Source organism: Protobothrops mucrosquamatus, unplaced genomic scaffold, assembly GCF_001527695.2.
Source record: "Protobothrops mucrosquamatus isolate PMUCROS unplaced genomic scaffold, P.Mucros_1.0 scaffold347, whole genome shotgun sequence".
NCBI classification, from domain to species: domain Eukaryota; kingdom Metazoa; phylum Chordata; class Lepidosauria; order Squamata; family Viperidae; genus Protobothrops; species Protobothrops mucrosquamatus.
This window is the reverse complement of record NW_015386684.1, coordinates 878,707-888,849: the sequence shown is the minus strand read 5'-3', so window position 1 is coordinate 888,849 and position 10,143 is coordinate 878,707. Positions and strand designations below refer to the sequence as shown.

The 10,143-nt window shown below is 35.8% G+C and overlaps 1 protein-coding gene across 1 annotated transcript; it reads right to left on the bottom strand.

Moving 5' to 3' along the window:
• Positions 1-412: 412 nt before the first annotated feature.
• On the bottom strand, positions 413-9,936 carry USP1 (ubiquitin specific peptidase 1). The gene is made up of 10 exons (XM_015815542.1): positions 9,883-9,936; positions 8,580-8,812; positions 7,484-7,607; positions 6,142-6,237; positions 5,278-5,438; positions 4,148-4,791; positions 3,413-3,625; positions 2,751-2,952; positions 1,798-1,885; positions 413-1,333 (listed from the first exon to the last, which is right to left on the bottom strand). Exons 2-10 carry the CDS (start codon positions 8,747-8,749, stop codon positions 752-754), a joined length of 2,280 nt encoding a protein of 759 aa, XP_015671028.1. The 5' UTR covers positions 8,750-8,812; positions 9,883-9,936; the 3' UTR covers positions 413-751.
• Between the last annotated feature and the right edge of the window lie 207 nt (positions 9,937-10,143).

The window sequence follows — 10,143 nt, the reverse complement described above, 5'->3', positions numbered from 1 at the left end:
CTTATAAAATTGACAATACAAAAAGAGCAAGGCTGTGGTTTCTATAGCACCTAAATCAAAGGGACAATATCAGGTTTCCTATATTTCCTTTCCAAAACCGCTGTGGGGAGAGTATTAAATAATAAAATGAATTTGAAGCATGCCATCCCTAAACATTAACTATGATCAAATAAACACTGAAAATCATTGATACAGAAACACAGCCAATGTTATGGAAGTTAGCCAGTGATACCAATATCATTGTAATATCCATAATTAGCTGTAGCGAAAAAGAGATGAGCATCTTGTTTTCAACCTTAATTAGAACACTTACAAAATGTTCATGGGATAAAGGAGGAAAATGTTAAGAATTCGAAGTTTTCAAATGTGAAGTATCAAATCACACACAGATACAGTTTCCTTTTTTATATAAAAATCATGTTTCTTTTATCATCAGCTACAAATTTTTGCAAGATTGTGAATGCATGCAACTTTATTTTTTAAAAATAATATATTTACTGTACAAGTAGTGCGATGAAGCTGGAATCACTGCTATATATGGTGCTTGCTCTTAAGACATTATTTATTCAACAGAATATATACAGACTTGTATTCTAAAGCAATTTGTATAACATCTACAAATTGAATTATTGCCTTAAAAAAAACAACACATCTGCCCCTTTTTATGGAATGAAAATAATTTTAACATGTATCTACAAAATTGTCACTGAATGTTTTTCAAAAGCTACCCTTTGCATATCAAAATACAATCTCAGTCTACAATTTTCTTATAAAATAGCAGATAAGGAGTAGATGTAGATGATGAAACTGGAGACAACAAGTTAAGAAAATCTCTTTCCTCTATAAGTTTAACCTCTGAATCGTCAAAAAGTAGCCACTTGCCTTCATACTGTTTTAGGGAATTCATTACATGCGCTGCTTCATTTTCTAGTCCAGTGGACGTAGTGCCAGTTTGTTCACACTCTTCAAACGTCATGATTGCTTTAGGGCAGTTCCATTCAGCATTTCTTGCTTCACCCATCACATGAGCAATTTTCTCAGAATGGGCTACTTTGTTATTTGGCAAATCACAGCTGGACTTGCTTTTCTGCCCGCCCAAAAGACCCACAGCTTCCATGTTCTTTTTGTTCAGTCCTTTGCTAGGTTGAGTGCTTTCTCCAACTGTAAAAGAGACCTCACCATCATCATAGTCCTCAGTGACAGCTTTGGCTTCTTGTTCATTTAGTGGCTCTGGGCAAAATTTACAAAGGGCATCACTGCTGAAATTATCACTATCTATTTGCAAGCTGTCAAGATCTGTGAGTTTCACTGAGGCTGTGTAGTGGCGCGACGACTATCATTAAGGTGACACGTAGTGATACCGTTTATTAGGTATCTAAAGTAACCGACCCAAATACGAGGTCAGTAGGTTCCTGTTGAACTCTCCACAGACATTTCCACATAAATAAAACCTCTCAGGTGGTATTCTTAGTTTGGAAAACCTCTTCTATTGTACATTTCAATTCTCGTGACGAAAGGTAATTTTTCATTTTCAAGATGTAAATAAATATTTTGATTATTTTTAAAAAAGTAATCTCATACTATATTTTCTGATTTTTCTCTATGATTATCAGCCAAAAAGATGGCAAGAAATTTTTTTTTTGCAAGAGATAGGCTCACTGTTGCTTACTTTTGAGATCTCTAAAATAATCAATCCATGGTTAAATAGCTTCTTGGTTTAACTGCTTTAACTTTGTATGCTACAATGAAAGCCATTTTTTGGCTAGATCTTAAAAAGTCCACTATACTGGGTATCACCTTTACAAAAGAATGGCATTGCGTTATGGATTTGTGTTTTTCATCAGATACGAACAGTACTAAAGAGCAGTCTTGCAGCCACGCAGATCTTTCAAGCATTCAGAATAAGCACTCCAAAGTAAAATTCTTATTTAATCAGCCATATTTCAAATTACACATTTCAGATACTACATATATTCAAGTAAGTACTAAATTAATCTTTAAATTCTACTTATTTTTTCCAGCATACTGCTGAAATTATATATACTAGACTATACCTTTACGAATGGACAAATATTTTTCACCACTATGATCTATTTGTAGCAGCTAAATAATTTTAGATGTCTAATTACATAATTTTGGGAAAGTTATACAAGCATGTGAATTATCCATGTTCACAGAGATTTCCCACTGAATAAAGAACATAATCAAATACAGGTTTACAGGTAAACCTTTCAAACATTATATGACCACTGGGAGCAAATGGCTTTTGCTCCCAGTGTGTATGAGTATGCTGGAAGCATACTTATTCAGGTTGTAGTGTTTATTGATTCCATTTATACAGCTGCCCATCTTACATCATGACTCTGGGTGGTGCACCACTTTAGCTAGCACTTTTCTGCTAAGCCATGATGGTTGATGAGTAGTAGAAAGAATAGTGTAGAGAGAAAGAAAATTAGTCAATTGGTTGTACCAAATTCTATTTAAATCAAACTATCAAAGTTGTACTTATATCCATAATGATCTTAAAAATAAAAATTAGAGAACAGAGCTTACATATAGAATAAAATCTTAAAATTTATCCCTCCATAGAATAATTTATGGGATCCTATTTTTCATTCAGTATCTATTAAACATAAATGCTAATTAACATCTGAATAATGTTTGCTAGTAAACTGTTTTCATTTTATCATTAGTCTAAATTTTAATTGGCTTCCAGTAATTTTTTCATACTATTTATATCCCATACTCACTCTAAGCCACTTGCAGCAAAGCACTTCAGGTGGATTGTTACAACTTCAGGCATTTTATCAAACAAAAGACTGCGTTCCGCTTCTGTGTAATGGAGACAATTTTCACAAAAGTATTTATCTTCTCCCACAATCCTCTCTATGGAAGCAAACTGTGAAATTGCCCATTTCAAAGTCTTTACATCCGTTTTGGGCTCTGGGGAAACTAAGAGATAACATTAATTCAACAATATTTAATAACAGTTGTTCTGCAAGCACAAAGGTAAATTGCTGTTAATTATAGCAGTAGTAAAAATTGGAAAAACAAATTACTTGTAAGAACACAAGGTAAGGAGTTACAACGTTAAGAACATTGGTTTTTATATTTTGGTCTTTTCTCAGAATTTCGAGGTCAAGTTTCTGTCCTCAGTTTATTGATATTGGCGAAGCTAATTTAAAATCAACTCAATATGCCTAAGGTGGACTAGGAATCCACAAGTTTCATTCCAGCTTTGTAACTAAATGATAAAGCAGTATTTGCTAAGGGAAATTTAAAGTAATCAACATACCCTTTAAAGGTTTAACGCATAGTATCCCGAGTACTCTCTAGCAACACCTGCTATCCAATAAGGTTCTAGTATAAATCATGAATGTGTAGCTATTTTTACTTTGGAGGTTCTACTTACTTTCAGAATTCTCCTCTACTTTTAAGAGCTCATCTTTTTGAACGGGTACACTGATATCTTGAAAATCTTCTCTTCTCTCAGTAAAGCACTCACACTCTAAACATCGGGTTCGTAAGACCAATTGACCTTGGAAGAGTCTCTCCACTAAATTGAAGATAGCAAATTCTGTACCAAAAAAAACCACACCCCAAAACAGATTAAGTGAAATATTTTCTCTGAACAGATTTTGTTTATGAAAGATTTTTTGAAAAAATTCCTAGATATTTTATGAATGAGTTTGAATAACTGTAGTAAAAAAGAGAATGATTGAAGCAGAATAGTTGGAAGACTTCTTATGTACATGACCATCTTATTCTACTCCATAACAAACTTTTTATTTAAACAATGTATTTCAGGTGTGACACTGGAACACAAATATGCTAATATTACAAAGTTCTGTTTATATGGACGGAGCATACACATGGAATGTGTATGCTTGTTTGAGATACGCTCATAGGAAAATTGCATTTCACTTGGAGATAAACACATGTGCAGAGGCAAGAAAACTAGATGCATGGTTTACTTTGCCTTCTCTTACAGCTAATAATTGGAATATTTGAAAATGATAATTTAAACTACCGTGTCTTCCTACTAGTCTAGTGATCTCGTAGTTTAAGGGTGAGAGGGTACAGTACCCGTATCCGATTGGAACTGACTTCGCAAGTCAAGAAAGAGGTTGACATTAAAAGTATCTACTTCTTAGTGTTGTAAGAGACAAACTAAACGATAGCAAAAGTATGAACTCCCTTGTGTCTGTAAGTTCACAGTTGTTAATGTCTTTAACTTGATCTTTGGACACCAAATTTGTTTTCAGTTTTCCCAGACTACAAAATTTAGATAAAATGCTAGGCTGGTCATTTGAAGATTTTAACAAATTTAATCTAAGTCTTGATTTTTTATGTACTGGTTTTGTATTTTCATTTTCAACAGACTGTTTAATGATATCTTCAGTTTGATTTTCTACTTTTTCTTCCAAAGCTTTTCTTTTCGACCGAGTCTGTCTCAAATTTTCTTCTACTCCGTTTTTCTCTTTGAAGACTTTTGATTTTTTCTTTTCATTACCACCTTCCATAACATTTTTCCTCTTTGCATTTTCTTTTGTTTTGGTTTCATAATTCTTTATAGTTTGGCCCTTGAGCACAATATCATCTTCCCCAAAGCTAGTGCCATTGGCATCCAAATTAGACTTTTTTTTCAGTTGAATTGCAGGCTCCTCCAGTGATTTCCGTCGTAGTTCCTCCTTTAAGAGCTGACAAGTTCCTTGAATATGTCCTAATATACACTGTAATACTTCTTGAGCATCATGCTGCAAATATCCTTCATACATGGGATTTAGCTCTCTATAAGTACATAAGAAATAAAGAATATATACACTCAGTTAACTTAAATTTAATAGTATTTATAAAACCTGTACAAAGAAATATATGAGCCTAAGCAACCTTAGTAACCATTTTCCAAGGTATACAAGAACTGCAATTTAACTATTATAGAGAACATAGTTCAAACTAAGCAGTTTCATTTAGAATGATTATATGTGCATTAATTTATAAAAAGCCTCCCTAGATCAAAATTACTGTTAATTTTAATCATTAATTTAAGATTTATACCATTGAGATCACACAAGGAGCAAACTCTAAACTGGTAATTATTGAGCTACATTAATTAAAAGTACTAATAATTTGCCAGAAATTTTCTATACTCTCAGTATAAGTAAGACTATATGTCCTTAATACAAATAATACAGTACTGCTTACAGAATGCTAATGTAGTATTTTAAAATAGGCAGTTTCTTATATTTGGAAACACTGTAAAAACATCATTACTACCTAAGTGTATTTAGCAGTCTTCTTGGTTGAGTAGCAAGTTCATCTGTATATTTATCTGGATTTAAAAGAAAGCTTGCCTGAAGCTGTTCAACTGAAACAATCAAAGTGTGTAAGCTGCATACCAATTCATAACTTCCAAAAGAATGTTCTTTAGTAGTTTCCTATAAAGACAGAAAATTGTTTGCTTTACTAATTTATCTTTTTCCCTATTATTTTTTATATGAAAATATGGTCTTTTTTGTATCGACATGCATGTCTAACTTTTGTTACTATAAATTCATGCAACCAAACTTTATTGTGCAAAGTATGGAAGATTTAATAATGAATCTGAGGAGAGGGGAGATATTTAAAAAGTGGAATAAATATTATCGGCCTTTCAATTGTTACATGCACGTTTATATAAGCAGGGCAGGCCTGTATCTAGAGTCAGCCCAGCCACTTTGATCCTGCCAAGAGGAGCAACTGGCTCTCCATCATTTTCTAAATGAGAGGGGAGTCAACATGTATCAGACTAAGCCTCTGGAATGGTTTCCTGCAAAAATATGCAATTGGCTGCAACCTACTGCCCTCCAGAAGCTTCTGAAAATAATTTTTCATTTGGGGACTGATGCCAGACGTTATCCTGTATGTATGGTTTTCTGTTTTTCAATTAATTTTTATGATTATGCATTGTTTTCTCATGAGGTGAGCCATCAAGAACCTGCATATGATTGCATCAGGATATGTGATGAATTATCCTGATAATATAACTGTGTTTGTAAGTATCTTATAAATTCCTTCTAAAAAAACAAAACTGTTACCACATCATTCTGAATTCTCTAAAGGTAGCTTATGATATATCTAATAGTGGACAGTAAATCTCACCTTATCTATTTCATCCTTTAAACTTTCCTTCCTTTTTGAAATTATATTAAACAATTGTTTCACTCCTGTTTTAAAGCCAGGACAAAAATAGAGCACCTAAAATTAAAATAGAAAATAAAAAATTAAGAATACATTATATGTGGAAAACATTCAAATATAATATACATGCTTTAGTTGATTAAACATTTTACTTGGACCAGAAATCATATTTAAACTCACATTCATCAAATGACCCTGAACTACATGCTACTTTTTAGTTAATATATCAAAGGTGTAAACTTTTGCATATATATTGTTCGTCCATCGATTTCGATGAAGACCTTGACATCTTATGGATTATGGATTTGCATATATAGGTCTCTGATGACATACCTTCATTATGTTACTGAACTTGTTTATTATAACACTGAAGAAAGATGTGTGATCAGCTTCTTTAAAAAAGAGACAAGGTAGTACATATAAAATTATTTGTAGAGCAAGAGATTCCATCCTTTTCATGCAAGTACAGAAAAGTCATAACCAAGAAGCAGAAAATGCTTTCTCCGTGTTTTAGAGTGATGGGGTTTTGACTTCAAATCTGAGGAGAATATGCCTATGTCTGCATATTTGGCAGGAGAAGTATGCTTTTTTGTTTGATATTTATTTAGGGATTTCTTAAACTGAGTATGCTTTACTTGTTTTTAGTATGGTAATTTTACTGAGTAATTTTTACAGTTTTCTTTAAAATTGTGCTTTATATGTTGCTTTAATTGGGGGAAAGGAGTTGCTAATTTATTATCAAAGATGTCTAGTTCCTCTTCTGTGAAACAGATAGTCAAACCTAACAAGGCCAAATGTGGGTTTGGTATTTATAGGTCAAACATCTAAGCTAAAGGATGGAGTGAGATATTAAAAGAGGAGACTATAGAGTTAGTAAAAAGTGAATGAGTACTTTTGGCAAAAGGAAAAGAACAGTAATAATGTGGTTATAACAAAAGTTTGAATGAGAACATTCCAAAAAGTATTTATATGCAAATAATGTGTGATCAGCATGGAAAATATTCAGATTGCATTATAATTGTTTTAATCAATAGCACATTTCTACTTGTAAGGGATAAAACACTTGAAAAACATTAAACTCTGAAACAGCTAAATATCCCTAAAATAGGACATGAAATTAACATTACAAAACATTTTTTCTGGTAAAGATTAAGCTCTAAAAGTTACCTTAAAAAGACAACTTATCAGGATCTTATCATGAGAAAGGATGTTGACAAGAGAGCAAAGATTAACCTGCTTCATCCAATAAGGTTAGACAGAAAACCAAAAACATTATATTTTTAAAACCATATTAAAAATTTACCTGAAGTATGCTGTTAAGATAACAAGTGTTTCCAAGATTGTTCAAGCCCACAAAAGGCAGCATGTTGTCTTTTTTATCACAACAGGCAGGTGAAAGAGGTTGTGCTGCAGGAACTATTTGATCACTAGTAATATAAAAAAGATCAATTTCAAAATATATATGAAAAATATAGCATGCATTTTAATAATACTATCCTATATATAACTTTTCAGAAGACACAGACTTTAACGAACTGCCCAAATAAGTACATGTAGGTTTACAACACTTACATGACTTTAGATTCTAAACAATTATGTATTCAGGGTACAGTTACAGTATAGCAGTTAACATATTTTTAAAAATTAATTTATACTTTTAATATTTACAAAATCAACTCAAAAGATATTGTTTAACATTATAGCACACTACTTTTTAACACACTGCAAACTAGTTTCTGTAGGCATTTTTATATCTAAACTGATAACAAAGATCTAAAACAGTAAAAGCTTATTTGCATAAATTAGATGGGTAATCTACTTTTGAGGCCCAGGGCTGAACTTAATATTTGTTAGGTGATCAAGGACTACAGTGAATGAATGATGATGAAAACTGGATGAAGTAAAAATTTAAAGATATGAATGGAATTTTCTTTTTAACATGCTGAGCATATTTTAGGGCTTCCACTGGTTTTTTAATACTTCTCACCTCAAAACACCAGGAAACTGTCTTATGTTTATAGCAACTGAAGCCAGAAGAGGGCCTCTGGAAGCCATAAAAAGGCAGCACTGGGGCCACAAATTATCTATCCTGCTGGAAGGGAAATATTAAAGAAGCGAATATCTTTCAATATATCCAATAATACCAGCTTAGCATAACTAATATATTTTTCATAAATGCCACACTGTCCTTCCCCAACCCTTTCCTGCACTGTGCCATAAATTGATTGCCCCTGACCAAAACACTGGACCAGAACAGGAAAAGCCTACATTTGTATGCTTAAAATCCTCAATTGTATATCTTTTACTGTGATTAAGTATGCAACTGAGTTACACATAACCTCTTTAAAAAAAATGTTTTCCAACTTTTCGCTCTGTTGTCACAAAACTGAAAAGCTTACATTTCAGAAGACTCATACGCCGAAGCCTTTTGTTCATTTTCCGCTGATTCTACAAAATCTAGTGCTCGTTTGGTTTCCCTTTTCTGGAAAAACTTCAATGACAGCCTGCTTTTTGCTCCTGGCGTCTCTCTTGAAAGTCCGGGACTGTCACTCGGCAACACGCCAGGCATTTTTTCCCCGCTCAGCCAAACGTGGAGGAAGGCATGAAAGAGAACTGGAATCTGCAGTTACTCCTGTTGGAAGCACACAAAAGACGTTTGTGTTTTATTAAGTAGTGTTGTGTGTCCCCCCCCCCTGCATATTACTCGAAAAGACATCCGGGCCCAACGAAGAGGGGGCTGGTTATAGTAGATGCACTTTTATCAAGGCGTCATAGGCCAGATGGCTTTGACTTTGTGAAAGATACTTATCTTCTGCAGGAAACATAGCAAGCCAGTTACTTTCAAGGATGCCTTTTAGAGCAGGGGGTCCTCAACCTTGGCCACTTTAAGACTTGTGGACTTCAACTCCCAGAATTCCTCAGCCAGCAAAGCTGGCTGAGGAATTCTGGGAGTTGAAGTCCACAAGTCTTAAAGTGGCCAAGGTTGAGGACCCCCGTTTTAGAGGCTTCCTGCAAATTTAATTTAAAGTTGTTCCTAAAAGTGGCCACAAGCTGGCTGGGGCATTCTGGGAATCGAGTCCTCACATTTTATAGTCGCTAATCTCGAGAAACACAAGACTGTGTACTTTTCTTTTTTTTAAAATCAGCTCAAGAAGCGCTTTGACTCCAGTTTCGCCTCAGCGTAGTTGCTTCCAACCCACCGAGGGGGCCATTCTTCCGCCCCCACCGCCTCAAGGCCGCCGTTAGCCTCAGCAGCCGGACTCGACCCGTTCCCGCCCACGACCACGCCTGACACTCGCTTCCACCCGAAAGTCAACCCCTCCGTCTTTCCCCACGACGACTACCCCGGGCTAGCGTATCCGCACCGCATCCTTTCCAACGATGGCCACCCCGCCGCTCTCCTCAATTGGCGGGAGAAGCGTTGGAAAGAGCCACCTCTCTCCTCAGCCTAGTCGGAACGTCCTCCGAAAGCGGAGGGTGTTTTTTTTTCTTCTCCTCAACGCTTCAGGGCTATTTAAAGCAGACGCGGCTCAACCGGGGAGGAGGAGGGTGGACGACGAGCTTAAGTTACTAGTCCTCAAGGATGGAAGAGGTGGCTCTTTACATAGCCCCAAGGCTAAAAAGCCAGCGGGTTTCTGCCCGGCCGGCGGCACTAACTCCCGCGCCTCGCTGGCTGATCGGGCCGCGGCCGCATTTCCTCACCCGCTACATCTTGCCGTTCTGCGCGCTCCCAAAGGCTAAGCGTGGGGGAGGGGGAGGCGGAGGACACCAATATTGGATTAGTCCAAACTCGGCCGCCTCCGCGCCGAGAAACTTGGCGCGTTTTGACTCTCTTCCAGGACCCCTTTTTCGCCCGCGTTTGTCGCGCCGGGGGCCTCGGCCCCGCCGTCGTGAATGCCTGTTTAAAAATAACACTCCCTCAGCCTTCCAAAGCGGGAGGAGGTAAAAACGGGAGCGGACGGC

Bases quoted from the DNA above. Each gene is read 5' to 3' on its own strand.
- USP1 (XM_015815542.1), bottom strand. From the start codon at position 8,749: ATGCCTGGCGTGTTGCCGAGTGACAGTCCCGGACTTTCAAGAGAGACG. The intron at 7,608-8,579 runs GTAAGCTTTTCA...TTATATTACTAG, and splicing joins GCGTATGAGTCTTCTGAAAT to TGATCAAATAGTTCCTGCAG. The intron at 4,792-5,277 runs GTAGTAATGATG...ATGTACTTATAG, and splicing joins AGACTGCTAAATACACTTAG to AGAGCTAAATCCCATGTATG.